Raw genomic sequence first — 19317 nt, 5'->3', positions numbered from 1 at the left:
AGCCCGTACTTGTCAAAATTTAAAAAATTTCTATAAGTATACTACGGTGTATAGATATATAATTTTATATAAATGAATAAGTAATAAAATTCAAAAACATTATTATGCGAAATACCAAACAGAATTCACTTCAGAAAGAATAAATGAGCTTATGAACGTCTAGTCGGCGTATTACATTTTCGGAAAAGTACGTTTTAAAAAGGGGATTAATAATTACGAGAACCTTTAACTGGTGGGCGCTTTTTTCCCAAAGCCCACCCGCCACAAAAACTATGAATATTTCCATATGAATATACGCAAATTAGTATGAGTTTATGTATGCGCATGCAGATGAAGTAAATATTTTACAACATCGCATTTTTATTAATGTTACGGTAGCTTTTTCGATACGAATGCCTCTAAATGAAAGCACCAGCAAAAACGGGAATTTTGTGGAAAACGTAGGCGAGTGATACCTAATACGAGTTAGTTACTACCTTTTAGGGCGGAAAAGTACTATATTTAACAACAGAAAAGTTTTTTTTTGTTCGAACACTGTCTGTTTTACTAAATATTCATATGGAACATTGTATAATAAGCTTAAAAATTCATGCAAGTTATTTTTACAGACTTGACAGACAAATTTTGTTATAACGACTTCAATCAATATAATAATGATAAGGAATGAAAAAAATATTTTTAACTTTTAACGGTATTGATTTTATATCACAATTACATTAATTAAGAAATACATCAAAATAAAAACTGAATTAAAATAAAATATTTAAAATATTACATAAAATCAATTCAGACTGATGTATAAGGTCTGTCCATCCAGAGGAAACAAAAAAAAACGAGAAAAAAGTAAGAGTAACAAGATCTTAGAAAATTATTACAATAAAGCAAAACTTAAAGGTCCGCGGGTAAAAAGGTCCACCACCATTATTTCAAAAACAAGTAAAGTATATTTTTTTTAATCATGCATTTTAAAGTAAAAGGCAAAAAGCGTTTAACCATCACCTTAATTCTTAGGACGGAGATAAACTCTTATCAAAAGTATTCTTATTACATTGGTAGTTCTTTTGCTTTTGAGCTCTTATATTTAGTTTGTGATACTTGAATATAAATTTTAAGTATACGTTATTTAATTGTTTTGTTATTTTTAAGTTAAATTCAACAGTTCTTTTTATATAATCTAACTGCACCTTTTCATTAGCAAAGGCGTAAAAAATAGTAGATAAAAAAGTAAATTAAGTTTGAAAAAAAATTTACAAAAGATAAACTTAATTGATAGTTATTCGTCCTCTGCTGATAAATATTTCAAAATACAAAATACCATATCAATGTTATATATAATAAAATCTTTGTAAAAAATGTTTCCATGACATTTGTATTTCATATTAGTTAATTAACGCAGCTATTATTTCGTAAAATCCCTTAAAATTAATAAATGACGTTGGATCTGTTTACCCCCTGGCCCTGGCGGGGTAAAAAGGGACAGTTGACAAATTTTAGAAAAATAAAAAAATAAATTTCTGTAATTAGGAGCTAACTGAAAATTTTGCTGAACATAAATGTTTGTTTGATATATGTTATGTGTTGTCATGAAAGTAAAATTGGACCTTTGTGCCCCGCGCTATACTATATTATAAATTATATTTAATTATAAATATCTAATAATAACGTAATCTAATAATATATCTGATAGTAATAGTAAAATACTATTTAATATCTACCTAATATTTTTAACAGTTTTCACAAAGCCTACAAATATTATTTTCGTACTATAATTTTAATCATATGTAACTATTTATACCCACTCGTACTATTTGATGACCAATTTTACTATTTAGCCAGAGCTACATATTATTAAATTACTATATGTTATAACTTATGAATCATAACTAATTATACAAAAGTCATAAATTCAAATTAAGTTCATAGTGAAAAGACATTAAACAACCATAACATATTCCATAGCACGTTTGATCAATCAATATTTTATTATACAATTACAGTAAACAGAAATTTTATGAAAGTGTTGCATAAATAATAAATTCTATTTATTGCAAAACGTATATAAAATACACAGAGGTAGCAATGAGACACGAATGGCTTGATTTTGCAAATTGCAATTAATAGTTAATTATTAGTGATTGTAGTTAAGGATAATTTGCCAGGAACAAATCATGCATGAATATTTACTTTGTAAAATTCTGCGAAAGACGCGGATTGTAGAAAATATATTACTATATAGTCTTCCATTTAGCGCCTTGAATTAATAAATCATGAAAAAAAATCGACATCCAAAAAAACATTTCATCCGAATCCAGAAACAAATTCAGCAGTCGGACAGGTGTAATAAAACAATTGGGAAATACACCAATTTAAGTTAAATCCTGTGAGATATCTGGCAGTAGGAAGTAACTGCTGTACGACTGTATATTAATATGGAAACAATTTATCTTCCCAAACGTTGTCGGGTGTATTTAATCCTCGCAATTGAAAATTTCTCGTACACGATTGTATTCATAAAGTCCCTAAACAAAATATAACCTATAATAAATAAACATTTTATACGCTCGTTTGGACATAAATTACTGAACTAGTGATATATGGCATTGCGCCTTAAGACAAATTGATGGAACAATCATAATAGTTACACGATGGACATTAGTATTCATTTAATTAATGATAAATCAATTTTAATTATTTCAAGTAAATGTTCGAATATTTCAGAAGAATAATTAACACTAGATTTACGGATGTTGATTATATACCTATTTTTACTGAAATGAATTTGGCTCAATAAATAGAAATTTTTGGTGGCATCGCCATACTTGTAAGTATCAATGTATATAGTTCTGTATGTATATAGTCATCAAATTTTTATTGAATCAAATCGGGTCCGTAAATCTAGTGTTAAAAAGTAAATCTAAATAAACATTTAATTTTCTACCTTTATCAAAAATCAATGGGCTCTCTCACATACACGAAAAGTACACTTTTCTACTTGTATTCTAATGTGACCAATCAAAAAAAAATTACTTTTGATTTTTGATGATTAAAATTACTTGAACATAGACGAATATCACAATTAGCAAGAACATTGAAAAGTTTCCTTCTGGATTTAAGTTGATATAAGACTAGATACTTACATGGCATACACTGATAATGAGCTTCTAAATATTTTAATGTTCCAGGACAAGGATCTCCAAACATACTGGTGCTGGCTAAAATGCTGCAGTTTTGTTGCTGACTACACCTGAAACAATAAAATAGAACATATTAATAAAAAATTAATTATTTTTAAACAAACTAACAAGACTATAAAACTTTATTAGAAATTCATTATAGCCTATAATTAGGAAACAATATAAATATAATCATTAAGATTATTTTACCTAAAGGTGTGAGTAAAAATAACTATATGCTGACTTTAGCTATTTTTATAACTTCATAATATCTCATTAATTTTAATATGAACAGAGTTTACGATGCTTTTGCATGATGATTTGCAATTTAATTTAACAATCATGTAGTATAACAATTTGTACAAATCATATCAATCCGGTTCTTAGTTTTAGCGCGCAAATAAAAAGTAAAATATTCACTTTCTACGATTTCTATATGATTTTCCTTCTAAATCGATAGAACATACAATTCGTCCTTTAATTATTTTCTTATATTAAAATCTGTTGACAAAAGTACTAAGCTGCTAACTCAATATTCCTGTTGTCATGTGCCGAACGACGCAAGAACAAGAATTTCTGAGGTTTCATAATAATTTTCCGACATTAGCATAACAATGTACCAAATGTTGTCAAGAATGTTTTACATTCTTGTTTGTCGAGTCTGACTTATTTAGAATTAAGTATTTACCAATACTTTATATGATCTGAATTTATTCTCAAAATTTTCCAGGCAAAATTCAAACAATTATAGGAGTAATTAGATTAGGGAGCATCCATTAATTACATGAAGCTTTTAGGGAGAGGAACGGGGGGGGGGGGGCTTGGCAAAAAATCACGTGGGAAGAGGGAGGGGTCTAGTAAGATGTCACGTGTATTTATTTTTCACCCAAATTTTCAAAAAAAAATACGATTTTTTCGTAAATTCGAACAGTTTGTTCGAAAAATTTTACGTAACTAAAAATACACGTGATGTTTGATGGAGGAGTGGGGTAATTTTAAATATCACGATGTATCACAAGGGAAAGGGGAGGTCCAAATATCCCTAAAAAATTGATCACGTGATTAATGGACTAAAACTATGGATTTTAAATTTTGCATTGGTTGAATAATGTAGCTATTATTTCGTAAAATCTTTTTGCGTTGTGTTGTAATGTAGGCCTTAGCTTTAAATGACAAGAAATTTGGTTCGAAAGTGATTTCTAATATACATATGATTCACCCTATAGTTAAAATTAGGTATCGTTTAGGCAATAGCAAAAATAACTTTAGTTTATATAACATGAAAGGATAAATCAATTTATAGTAGATCTGAAAGCCCCCATGAAATGGGATTGTAGAAAAATATAATTCAAACAAAAAATGACGCTTATTTACAGATCCATTGGCAGTATGTGCGTAGACTCGAGCGATATATAGAAGCCACGGGGAAAGAGCGCAATCCAATAAAAAATATGATTTAATATATGAAATCCAAGCAAGAGCAACAGCGGGAAAAAATCCAGCGACCGCTCAGAGGAAACATATGAAGCGGTCGGATATCTGATAACTCGGCTCGCACGGAACTGCACCACTTGAAAAAATAATCAAAATGGAATTTCATTTGTCGGTATGTATTTCGTATGAGAACTGGCAGAGGGAGATTGCAGTCGTACCGTATATATGACTCTATAAACGTAATTAAGTTCTAGAATACAATACAGTATGACTGCTTTTGCCGGTTGCCCGTTCGACTCAGTACGTTTGATGCGAAACGTGAGGCGTTCGACTCATCACCACTTTAACTCTGCACCGTCTATTGATGGTTATGATTAACAGAAACTATTGTTATCAAGAGTTCATCAAAACGCCGCCGAGAAGAATGCCCCGAGATTGCTTTTCGCACTATATGGTTGTATTAATTGATTTACTATTTCTCGACGCATGTGAGATTGCCTGTAACCAACAGATACATCCCGTTTCATGTGGAGCACGTACAACTCTATAGAAATGTACGAATATATCGAACATTATGTCGAAACGATGTTATACACGAAACTACTTTTTTCTACATCGTCATCAATCACAAAGGTAATAGATTTGTTTATCGCATTGATGGTGAAAGACAAATACCATCAAGCCTACTAGAATTACTTTTCGAAATTTAAGTTTTGACAGAATATTTTTTATTTATGACAGATATTATTTTTCAATTTTATATTTTTGTGCTTTCACATTCAAATAAAAAATAGTTTCAAGTATTTTCCCCAGACTTATCTTTCGTATTTGGCGTAAAGGGTAACATGCGAGGTCATATTTTAAATGTGAAAATAAGCTTTGATGTATGATTGCATATTTCACATTCGCGTCGGTTTATTTACGCGTTTTTGATAACTGTTGAAAAAAATATTTACATACCAGAATGCTCTAAAAATGGAAAAACATTCGTAAATAAACTCATGCATATCGATTACTTTATAAAACCATATTATTCATATAGTTTCGATACAAATATTCGAAAGCACCATCAAAATCTCTGGAAATAGAATGACTTGGGTTCATAATTATTATTGTAGCACTAAATCGGAAATTTAAGTCAGCGTTAATGTATACATTCTGTAAGATAGAAACGCTGTATGAGGACAGACTGCACTTCACACACGAATCTCAACGGAATATATTCAAATGACAAATTCTACAATCAATTTGTTGCAAGCGACTAAAGACCGTTGTATATTTTAGTAAATGCATTTGAGTGAGTGGCAGCAGAGCGAAGTTATGTTTATCAGATTGTTTGTTTAGTTTAACTAGAGCGTCGAACTGCGAGCATAGACGCTCATCGCAGATAGGACCGCCGACTCCTGCATCCGATTGCTGAATTACATTTAATCTCCGTCAACGAGGCAGGCTGTATACACTAACATTTTTGTTTATTTATCGTTCTCCCGGGCATCCCCGAGAGCTTGGAACGCCCGGAGAACGGGTCTGAGTGCCCAGAGAGCATTTTTCTTTCGGCCTCCCGGCAAGCACCAGCTGCAACGACAATAAGATACAGCATTATCGCCGAACCAATACTCGCCACTCGCCACGATCACTATATCTGATGAGTTTCAAATGCGAATAAGGAGTCAACATGAACGAAACGCTTTGGAACACATTCATTGGGACTGCTTTCGGTGTCGATTTATAATATCAACAACTTATTAGCAATAGAGCTATAATAAAGCGCGGCTTAAAAGTTCACGGGTAAAAAGAACCATCATTATTACATCATAAACAATTGAAGTATAGAATTTTTTAACTATACTATTCTGAAGTAGAAGGCAAAAGATGTGTAATGAACCATCGTCGTAATTCTAACGATGTCGCTATCAGGGAGACCGCCATGTATCAATATTCATAACGAAAGTATTTTGTTTCGTTATTAGTTTTTTTGTAATTTTTAGCTCTTTTATTTAGTTTATGATACCTGAATATAATTTTTAAGAATACATTATTTATTGGTTTTATAAAATATATCGCTATTTTTAAGTTAGATTCAACAGTTTTTTTTATAAAATCTCTATAAAATCTTTCATGTATTTGGGGTAAAAAGGACTAATTAAACCTTTACATTGGCAGAGATAAAGCATTAATAAGTTAAGTAGATTAAGTTAAAAAGAGCAATTTTACAAGAGATAAATTAAATTTATGATTATTCCTACTCTACTAATGAATATATCTCACGCAGTTGCAGATCTAGGTTATATATGTACGGTTATGAAAAATGTACTCATGTAATTTTTATTTCGCATTGGGTAAATAATTTAGGGAGCGTCGATTAATCACGTGAGATTTTTAGTGGAACGGGGATTTAACAGAAAATCACAAAATATCACGTGAGGGAAGAAGGAGTATAATAGTAAGATATCACGTGTATTTATTTTTTACCTAAAGTTTTAAAAAAAAATCCAAACTCAAAAATTTTACAATTTTTTTTTTTGTAACTAAAACTACACGATGTGATGTTTGTTGAGGGAGGTGGGTAATTTTGAATATTACCACGTATCACCAAGAGATAGTGGAGTCCAAAAATCCTTTTAAAAAATTGATCACGTGATTAATGGACGCCCCTTTAGCTTTTATTTCGTAAAATTCCTTTAAAACTGAAAGTAAGACATTGTGTCTGTTTACCCGATGGCTCTCCCTTACTACTCAGCGAATGGGGTTGAAGAGCATATTTTAGGAAAATATGCTAAAAAACATATTTCTATAATTAGGAATTAATTGTGAATTTTATTGAACATAGTCTGATAGTTGTTTGATTGATTTGATACGTGTTATTTGTTGTTTTGTAGTTCATTTTGGTTAAACAGTAAATACTGAAAGTCAAATTGGACTTTTATGTTCTGCCCTACCTTTTTGTGTGTGATTTGATTTTATAATTAATCCATCAATTTTGAAGTCAGTATTCAGTATTAATCTATAAAATATATGGGAATTTAACTATCATATAAATATTTAAAGTAAATAATTTTGGAGTTAAAATTTTAAATTCTTTAATATTAATATTGTGCAATGTGAGACAAAGTTGAAAGATTTGTGGATAAAAATCACCCCTAAAAAGATGCAACTAGTAGAGCATTTAATTACTATTTACTTTATTTTTCTCCCAGCTTACTGGTAAAATAACAAAATTATTGCTGACCAAAAAAGTGGCAAAACCGTACCCAGTGCCCCCTAGATAACAAAGTTAAATTTCATTTTTAATAAAGTAACATATAACTAGTAGGTAATACATAACAACAAAATCGATAAAAATTTTGTTTCAAGAACGAACAACTTGATACCAGAATCAGAATTGAAAAAGTATCCAATTATGCAAAGCGCAATAATAGATAGCACAAGCGAGTATCGGATAAAATAAACTCAAGAAGTCGCTTTCAATCCTCAGCAAACAACGGTACGTGATCGACATGCAGAGTCGTGCGGTAATTATGCGGATAGGCATCAGGAGAGGTCGCAACCCCACGCGTACAGCCGGTAAATCAGACCGAGGCGGGCGGCACCAGCGAGAAGATCGGAACAGTTTTTGGGTTCGAACCGCCGAACTGCCGAACTGCCGAACTGTCTGCTTTTTGTCATTTAGCGTCGCGCACGCACGCACGCACGCACAGTTAGGAAGCTGGAATCGCGCATTGCGACTGCGATGCAACGCAAATGGAAAAGAGCGACGCCGGATCTATACAGCTATTCCCCATAGCTATGGGGCTGTGAAGCTAGCTAACTCGTCCCGACGTTCGTTAAAAACTTTTCCAAGTGCAGTAAATCTATCTAGCTGCCAGCGACATTAAGTGTCATCAATTGTAAATTCGTAGCTGACTAACACCATGCCGCAACGCCAGCGACTGCTTTTAATGCTCGATGTTGTTCGTGTTTGTTTTTATGGAAATTGAACATTCGGAAATGGAGAAATATGCGCATTCAATATAAAAATATAAGCAAGGCGATCAATTATTTTCTTTTGTTTAGTAGATTAATATCTGATAACTTGGGTTAATAATGGATATAAAATAAAATGATAATTAACCACTATTTATAGGGGTAGAGCGGGGCTTAAAAGACCGCGGGTAAAAAGCTCCTCAGTCCCATCTAATGAAACATTATCTGATAGCTGAACATTATCTCTAAAACAAGCAAACTATTAGTGATCCTATTTCAAAGAAGAAGGCAAAAGATGTTCAACCAGTGATCACCTTAATTCTTGCAACGTCTTAATCAGGACATAAACGAAAATGTATCAATATTACTACCGAAAGTATTTTTTTTCGTTGTTAGTTTTTATGGTTTTAAGCTCATGTGTTTAGTTTATGAATATACTTGAATATAATTTTCACGTATACATTATTTAATTGCTTTGTAAGATGCATTGTTATTTTTCAATTAGATTCAACAAATTGCTTTAAATAAGCTCTATAAAAGCTTACATGTGGGTGTAGTAAAAGAAACCAACTAAACCTTCACATTGGCGAAGGTATAAACAATAAGAAATTGTACAAATTAAGTTAAAAAAGTAATTTTACAAGAGATGAATTAAATTGATTCTTATTCGGCCTCCGCTGAACAGTAAAAAACATTTCTATAACTAGAAATTGAATGAAAACAGTTCGATAGGTGTTTGTTTGATACATGTTATGTGTTGTTATGTAGTTAATTTATTTTAGACAGTATAATAAAAGTAAAATTGGACCTCTGTACCCCGTGATATCCTATATGAAATTATATTTCTATCCTAATTTTATGCAGTTAAAAAAATGATTTGGTATTTTAAGAATAATTTGCTACACTTAATAAAGTAAGCTCGTTTAATTTTAGTGAAATTTCCTTTCTTGGCTCGCAATCTTGAATAGATTTTCTTTTATAATTGAGGTTGCAGTATGTACTACAATGACTGCCACTCACAGTTGGATTACTCCATTGAGTAACGATTGCTTCTGAAAAGCGTTGAAGCTTCGAAAATGATAATCACTCGTCGCATCATAATCCGAAGCAGCGGCCCGAACGAACTTGAAGTCGAGAAGAGGTTGTAATTCAAGACGAAGTTAAAGCGATATAGCAAAAGCCAGCGCAAATATTTAATTCGCGATAATTGTACAAAAGCAGTTCTTTCCTCGTTGTATTAGTTACAAAATTATGTTCTGTATAAGTTTAGATTAGTGTGCGCCAGAGTCGGGCGTAATAGTTTGTCCGTCCATTATCCACTTGTTATCCTATTACTCCGTGTATAGCCTTCCGCTTGCCGCTTGCTGTGTGAAGCTTAACTTGAATTTTCGCATGGTGAGCTTCCAATATTTTATAATCGCGCGATTACACTGACTCGTAAGAGAATATTGTTATACGTGAACAGGATAACAAAGAGCTTTTGATCCATCTCTCGGAACCAACGAAATGAGATACGTATTATTGCACTATCGTCCGCTATGGGCAAACTCAATTTTATATGGCTGTTCGCCGTTATATGACTGCAGCGCTGTCGTCTGCACCCTACCTAGCCCTATGCCCTCTTGTTGCGCTCCATTGAAGGGGCACCACTTACCATTAAGCTGTTCAAAAAGACTGATGTTTTCCATCTCCACATTTTATTTCTAAGTCATTCAATCATTAGCAAGGACACGCATACTATATACTTAAAGAAAGAATTTGATCGAAAATATAATAAATACCCTTATTATACCCTTGACTTATAATAATAGCTACATATATTAAGGGGGCATTTTGGTCTAAAATTGTCAAAAAATCGATTTTGTTTTTTTTTGTATATTTTCATTTTTTATTAAATTTAAATTGCTTTCGAAGATATTGCTGTTTAACCACGATAATCCTCCTCTGTTTAATACTTCTGAGAAACTCTAAACGCGATTTCTCGGAACTATTTTTTTTAATACGATACCCATGATTTCTCAACTTTTACTAGACCGATTTATTTAGAATATTTTCTTCTTTACTTCAGTACGACCTACGCTCATCCGCACATTCTGCTTTTACTATATTTAAAAAATTCGAAAATTTAAAACCTAGTTGTAAAAAATTTATTTCAGACTGTTGCTATTTTGTGAAAAAACATTTAACTTTAACTTGTCCGTAGTTCATACAATAGCGACATTATTCTGGATTAATTTAATTAATTTTTTTACCCAAATTATTTGGATGACTGAAATCATGGGTTTGGTAAGGTGCCATTTTTTTAGATACTCCACTTCATCACCTTCTAGAATTAAAACTTTATGACTTTTTTATTTTTTTAAATATAGCCTTTTTTATGGCCTTTGCAAATTCGTATAAAATTAATGACTCTAGACCAGAATACCCCTAAAATTATTGCAATGAATAATGCAACTGCATTGGAAAATATGTCACGGGTAAAAAAATATACCTAATTAACTAAATAATTAAAAAGTTAATTAAACATTTCTATCAAGCGGTTAATATTGTATTGCATAGCCTTGATCTAAACAATGTTATTTAAAAATTAATTAATATGTAAAAGTGGAGATATATTTTAAACATTAATATTTTCCGCACTGAAAAGTTGCATATATCACTTTATAAATTATGTTATTCTATTAAAAGTTAAAACAAACTTTCATTCTTGCAACTGCGAATATAACAATTTATTACCTTTTAATGAAAAATAACTAAACTAACCCGCTAAAATATCTTATATAATATTTAATACTTCATGTGCTAATAACTAATATAAAACGGCTTCTGTTCGGGGCTTATAGCAGGTACCTAATCTAGAGCAAATTACTAAAGCTTTTATGAGAAAATAATGTATGCATATAGCATACCATGGAATCAATTTATAATAGAGGTGCTATAATAAATGCTCTGTATAAAAAAACTGCGAGTGTACATTGCAATAAGTACACCTGCTGTAATAGGAGAGTACAAAAATTATAAAGCTTGTGTAATAACTGGTCTAACATAAGTAGAAAAAGATGGAGTTATTTAAATTAAAGGTGTTTACAAATTTAAGTGATATCGAATTATATAACGCATTGTAAATAATAATATTAATAACAATAAACATACCCCAGTAACTTATGTGCAAACAAATTAAAATGTGCATTCAAAGTAATAAAAAAAAATTCAGAATGTGCAATTGTAAAAATATATGTACTATTGTATTTTTTAATTTATTATTAATTAATCAAATATTTTATTATTTTTATCATTCATTATTTAATATTAGGTGCTAATGTATTATTTAATACTATTTTAACATGTTATGTCAGTTAAATGTGTCTGACGCCAAGAAGTTCTACGCAATCACATAAGCGTGGCATAAGAAATAGAGTTTTTGCAGAAGATTTTTAAATTTTTTCTTTGATACATTAAGTTGCCTTCATATATTTTTAACTGAATTATCTAATAAAGTTACCATGATCCATGAGGTATTTTTTCTGATATTTTAGTGGCATTCAAAGTGTTACTATATATTTGTATAAAAGTCATTGTTCGGACGTCTTTTCGTTTTACTATATTGGCCATGAAGGTGACAAACTTCAGGGCATTGAGCTTTACACGGAATGGTTGCTACACCTGGTAGAGGGGGTAGCGAAGTGTTTTAATGGAACTAGTTGTTCACTTCTAAAAGTAAAATCCGCTTAACAACATGTAAATAACCAATAAAAATAAATATAACTTCTTTCATTATAACTTAGTAACAAAACAGTGATTGTAATTAGAACTGCAACAAATACATAATATACAAACAAATCAGTGTTTAATACAGTTTTAATAAATTCTATAACTACGTAACAAAAGTACAGTCATAAGACATGACATTAATTACAAAAAAAATAGAAAAAAAGTTTAAAGTAATTGCGATTTGTTAATGTATTAGAACATTATTTAGAAGCATAGCAAAAGCAATTTGCCGAACACCACAAAAACAAAAGCTCGACCAGTAATCGGTACGTCAAAAAGAGAGCGTCAGAAGCTTTCAATCGCTCGTATCCTAACCGAAAGCTCAGCAAGGCCGGAATTTTAAAATCGCGAGATTTAGGTACGATTTATCGTTGTCCAGTAACCACTAAAGGGGATGGCACCGAAAGTATTTCATTGCAGAGTTTTAATGGTTATTTTGTTTCGTATTTTTCCCAAAGCTGCTGCATTGGACGAATAAAAAGGGGTCGTCGGTTCTTTGCATTCACAGTGTCGGATGAGTTGCGCAGCTCATTAGGCTTATCGATCGCGGTCACCGGGTTTATAAAAATACGTGCACTTCAGCGCATTGTTGCACTTGTCCAATATGAATTATACTTTTAACTCCAACACCAACACCGCACTAGCTTTTCTACTGAATGATTAAAACAACTTTTCGTAAAGCTGCAAGCACGTATATTTTATTAGCATACATATGCAACACCTGCACACGATTATACATATACACATATTATATATAAGGTAGAGCGGAGCTTAAAAGTCCACTACAAATGTCCCAATAAAATATAAAAAAACAAGCAAAGGATATATTTTTTATGATACTATTTTAAAGTAGAAGGCAAAAGATGTGTAACCAGCGTATCCATGTGTGTTCAAGAGAAAAAGGGAAATGTATGAATAATCATACCGAAAGTAGTTGCTTGGTAGTTTTTAAGTTTCGAGATTTTGCATTTAGTTTATGATATTTGAATACAATTTTTAGGCACACGTTATTTAATTGTTTTGTAAGATGTATTTTTATTTCAAAGTTCAACAGTTTTTTTCCTATATAACCTCTATAAAAGCTAACATGTGGATGAGGTATAGGGGGCGTGCATTAATCACGTGAGGTTTTTAGGGGGAGGGGGGGTTTGACAAAAAATCACAAAATATCACGTGGGGGAGGGAAAGGTGTAGTAAGATGTCACGTGTATTTATTTTTTAACTCATTTTTTTTAAAAAAAATTCAAACACTTAAAAAAAAAACTCAAAAATTTTACAGTTTTATCACGTAACTAAAAAACACGTGATGTTTGGTGGGGAAGGGGGGGGGGTTAATTTTGTATATCACCATGTACCACCAAGGGAGAGGGTGGGGCAAAAATTCCTTACAACAAGCTAAACCATTACATTGGCAAAGGTGTAAACAAAAAGAAATAGTAAATAAAAAAATAGATCATGTTGAAAAAGTAATTTTACAAAAGATAAATTAAATTTATAGTTATTCGATCTCTGCTGATGAAAATTTCTTTAAAAATATCAGATCAAGGTTATACACAATAAAATCTTTGCAAAAAAATTGTATTCCACATTGGTTGAATAATAGCTACACTATTATTTCATAAAGACCCTCAAAAAACTAAAAAACGATGTCAAAAATTTTTACATTCTGGCTATCCCTTCTTACCCCGTTCTGGGGCAAAAAGGGACAGAAAACAAATTTTAGAAAAATTGTACGAAAACATATTTACATAATATAGGAGTTAACTGGAAATTTTACTGAACATAGTTCGTCAGTTGTTCATTTGGAGAATGCTATGTGTTGTCATATAGTTCATTTAAAGTAGTGCTTTGTGTCCCGTCCTACCCTATATATAATGTGTATATATGTATAATTACATTATATTCGCAAGTGTATGTATGCATAACAGTTACGTATGAGTTATAGTCATTTACATGTTTCGAATGAAATTTAATAACAATTTTATAACACTTTACGCCAAACGTAATTACAGTAATTTCGTGTTTAATAAATTATTTTCTAAATATTGCATGGATCCACCTGTTAAATTGCGCATGATTTATGTCGAACGGGGAGTTGGGGGCTCCATTTAATACGAATATCTCTGTCTTATCCCATTGTTCGCTTCCCAAGGCGGGAGCGGCGTGCGTTCTTGGATTCCGGCGATTCCTGTGTTTTATTCGGCGTCGAAAGAGAAATTGTGCGTATTCATAAGAAATTCATTCGGGCGTAAAGACGTTTGAGTGAGGTGTTCGCACGGAACTCGTTTGTGTGTTGTTATCTGTACCGTTAAACGTATACGAGGGTAATTATGGCTGTTGCTATTCTGAATTACAAGGGCCATTCTATCTCTGGCTCGCCACCCTCGGGGTCTGTCGGGGTCGAGAGGTATTCGCCGCAGAGGAGGCCGTAGTGCGCGAAATAACGCCCGCGCTCGTCTCCCGCGGTGCGAGTATGGCGGCCTAGACATCGCGTTCTTCTCACCACCAGGTCGACCGCAAGCTGTCCGAATAATGAGGCGACTCATTACGATCGCCGGCAAAAGGAGCGGGCGTAAGATGCGGGGGCGTCTCATTTAAAAATGAATTTGTCGAAGGAAATATTGCGCTTCATGTATTCTCTTCTTTATACATTGGGGAGCGCATTCAAGTAATATGTCTGTATAAAAAATGATTGCCTTAAATATGTTTACCTTAATGACGACTACGCAAAGGCACAAAAGAATGCGCAGTAACATTGCTAAGATAAGAAATTATAGAGAACGTATACTGTTTTAAAAGCTCCTCTTCGTAGCATAGCAGCCAGCCATCTTCTAATGAAAATTTTACTTTAACGCTATGGAGTAGCACAAATTTGAAATATCTCATGCAATACAATCATTAAGTAACTATGTATTTTTATTTTTTAATTATTTGATATAAGAGAAGTCCCTGAGTGACGGACACCTAAGGTTATTTATAAATAAATCAAAAAATATTTTACGAAATGTTTGTTAAAATATGACATATGTTAGATAACAAAGTTAGAAATCAAACTAAACTAACAAAAACGCAATCTTTGCTCAAAAATAATTAATACTATCAATCAAACTTTGGTAACAAGAAATATAATTTTACAAAGTGGCACCTAGTACCGGACATTTCAAAATAACCAGCATTGAATACGTAGGTAGCCATCTCCATACTCTGAAGTGTCAACACATGTTTGTTTGACAAATATTCTTAGATAATGCAAAAAAAATCACTATTTATCCACCCTTTTGGCTGGGCCACACTGATGCTCTCAGCTGGAGCATTCATCATCAGATTTTCATTCTTTGACCAGGAAATACGAAAAATGGGGGTATGTAGTGACCGTTAGCACTCATACAGAACACAATAAATAATTTAAATAAATTACGTCAACTCTCACAAGAAATTTCAATATGTTTACTGTCCGGTGCTAAGGGACGACTAAGTGTCCGGTACTAAGGGACATGCATGTTCGTTCATTTGGTGGTGCCTACTAAAATTGTTTAAAATATTTAATAATATTCTACCATTTTACGAATAACAGTCAAGTACTACTTTTATCATTCAATGCCACTCAAATATAAATGCATAAATACAGTAGAATTACATCCATTGATATTTAGGTGACGCCGTGATTTAGCGCCTAAAACAACAAAGGGTTGATCCTGCACCTATGTGACCCCCGCGCCCCTTTCACTTGTATTTTGATATAAAAAGATTTATACTTGCTTAAATAATACGTGTTAAATAGAGTGTCCGGTATTAGGTGCTGTCCGGCGTTGCAGGACTTCCACCTACATTTTTTTTCGTCTCTATCAGATACGTAAACCCCTTGTTATAGCTACGGTCCCACAGTCCGACGAAATTTACAATAGTGTGCAACTGCGACATTTTTGACAAGTAATATAAAATTATACTATAATAAAATTTCGGTTTGCGTTATTATTAACGACAAATTTTAAATTTAATATATTTTATAGTATTCTTCTTGTAGTATAATTTGGTCAAGTCGTTCAAAAACCCAATTAAAAATATTGTTTAGTTTACGATGCGCCTTACCCAACATATTAACAAAGACACTTTCACAAACCATCATCATTACAATTATCCCAGAATATCATTGTTCTTGTATCTGAAACTACAAGCTGAACAAAATTCTTGAAATCAGTTCTAACAACTACTTCGTATTTACTTGAAGTTTAGTAATCAAACGAGCAAACTATCTATATTTAAATGCTCATTTTTACTAAACCTCGTTTTAATCTCATGTAATGACATATTGCGCAAAATTCATCAGAACCGGTTAAATAAATTGATTAAATCACTAATGTATACGGTCATTGTACATGTCAGTATTGAAATTGATGAAATTTCAATACCGCATCAAAGTTCAATTATGTAATATCATTTCAATTATGTAAGTAATTAGATAGCAGGATGAAAGTTTCTAAAACTCTGAAGCGTAAAAACGCTCAATCATTTTAAGACAGTATAAGAAGTCCGACTCACAATTAACCTACAATATGAATTGCACTTTGAAAAGTACGCGAAAAGAAAACTTCAAAAGAATAATATTGAAAACTGTTACGCAGTTTTATCTTGGACTTTGAAAAAAGTTTCGCTCTTCATCCGTATTTCCATCTTAGTTGTTTTCCATTCTTTTGTGCATTCGCAGTAATTATTGTAATGGGTCAGGCAATGGCAACTACCACGCGTCTATTTTCAAGAAAAACCGAAGCTCAAAGGAAAGTTACAAGAGCATGATTCTTTTCGAGATGTTTGTGAATATTACATTTAATTAAAATAGTTCATGTCACGACAAAATAAAATTCGCAAATGTCGAAATGAATTCTTACATCTGACATTAAAATCCTTCAAGGATAGTAAATCTTTATTTGAAAATTGCAGTGTTGAAATTAATTTAAATATTCATAGAAATATTGATTTAGCTTTGATGAATATTTATTCATAATGTTATGTAAATAAATGTCTTCAACGAAACTGAATGTGAAACAAGTATCAATCGAAAACAAAATAAAGTATCGTTTTACACGGTTTTTCAAAATTATATTTTTTTAACGAAATTTATTAATATTGCATTTACAGAAAGTTATAAACACTGAACTATAATTTGCTTATATCTACAACAACATTTTCATTGTTTTACTAGAAAAATACAACACTACAAAATGTATGTTGCTGTTACGAATTCTTAGTAGTCTATGCCCAAGGTGAAAATATGTAGATAATATGAATACTCCCCGTTTTATGACCAAAACTAAATTTTATGTGTGTGTAAGAATTGAAATTATTAAATGTGTTTTAAGTATTTGATTAAAGATTAGTAATATTTTAATATTTGTTTTAGTTAAATGTAATTGTTATTCATCATATTAAAAACTAAGAAAATAAGGCTTTTTATAGTTATTTTCGTTTAGCAAGATTTTTCCATATAAAAGTGAATTTCACGTTTTTTATGGAACCTATGTTCGCGTATTATATATGCATATATATAATTACGTATGTATTTTATTGGCAAAACTTTAATAATTAAATTTAATACTATGTAATAAATAAGTATAGGTTACTGAAATAAAACTTAATGGCGTTATTACGTGTGTGTTTCATACTGTAGGGTGCTACAGTTGTTTAACACTAATGGCCATTAACTACTACAATGTTTTGCGAAAATGTTTCACGCTCTACAATTATACGATTTTGCTATCCTTTCAAAACAAAACTACGACTGAACTATGTTTATTTATAACGGAATTAACTTTTCATTAATTATTGTCAGGTATATATATATATATATATACATATGATTCATTTCCAAACTTCAATTAAAGGATGCCAAAATATGCATATATTAATCAATGAACAAATGCTAAATATTGAAAAATTTGTTAAATGCGTTGGAATGTAACTCTGGTGTGGTAATAAATAGTTGTACATGAAATGATATGAATAATTTATTATCACTGGAAAATCATAAATTTTTGTTACCTGTGATTATATATATATATATATATACCTATATATATATATATATATATATATATATATACTCAATAATTAATTAAAATGACGTATGTATTTGATATATGGTTCATTAGAATTGGTTAGCATAACAATTCCATGAATACATCCTCGCTATAATTAATCCTAAACATAATTTTATTAGCTAAATATTACCATACTGTATTACATCATATACCTAAATATATATTAACTAAATAGTTTAATATTTAGTTAATTCATATAATATTGACAAGATCTTTCTAGTTTTTTTGTTGCAGATGTCGCTTTTATACCTACTTTAAATAATAATAATAAATATTTGCTTGCTCTAAATGTAAGACGCTCATAAAATTATATTAATAAAGCATGATATTATTTTTATAAAGGAAAAGATTAATGATATCGTGACAATTATATCACAACAAATATCAAACAAACAACTATCTGACTGTGTTCAGTAAAACTCCTACATAATTCATCATTATAGATATGTGCTTTTTGCTGTTTGCACATCTTTCTCCTGTACATTTAAACTTAATAACTAACTTAACTTAACTTATAATTTAAATTTCTTAACATTACTTGTTTTTGTGTTTTGTGTGTTGGTGGATCTTTTTACCCGCGGACCTTTAAGCCGCGCTCTACCCTATAGACTACAAAAATGTGAAAAACTACGAGTAAGCTCGAAATAATATGCAAAAACTTTCAGTGATATCATACACAGTACATAAATCTATACATATACAAAAGCACTAGATATATTATATTTCAACGGCGGAACTGGACGGCAGTTTTGGCGGATTTTCATTAAAATAATTGTTATTAGTCGTACGAATAAAACAGAAAATTACGTTACCGTCGAAATGTACCGTCGTATCCATTAACTAATGAATATGATATCAGTATATGTGGAATAATCGGTTAT

The 19317-nt window shown here is 31.3% G+C and overlaps 1 protein-coding gene across 3 annotated transcripts in view; it reads right to left on the bottom strand.

The window, feature by feature from the left end:
• LOC113376492 (latrophilin Cirl-like) overlaps positions 1-19317 on the bottom strand; it is a 94734-nt gene that overhangs the window by 14628 nt on the left and 60789 nt on the right. For all 3 annotated transcript variants that reach the window (XM_026616434.1, XM_026616436.1, XM_026616435.1), the window contains exon 2: positions 3138-3244. In XM_026616434.1, coding sequence (XP_026472219.1) covers positions 3138-3244 — 107 coding nt within the window. The remainder of the gene's footprint in view (positions 1-3137; positions 3245-19317) is intronic.

Source organism: Ctenocephalides felis, unplaced genomic scaffold, assembly GCF_003426905.1.
Source record: "Ctenocephalides felis isolate EL2017-DRISC unplaced genomic scaffold, ASM342690v1 CF-g0.4_SCAFFOLD_01886, whole genome shotgun sequence".
Taxonomy (NCBI): domain Eukaryota; kingdom Metazoa; phylum Arthropoda; class Insecta; order Siphonaptera; family Pulicidae; genus Ctenocephalides; species Ctenocephalides felis.
The sequence above is the reverse complement of the archived record's forward strand: the minus strand, read 5'-3'. Positions and strand labels throughout refer to the sequence as shown.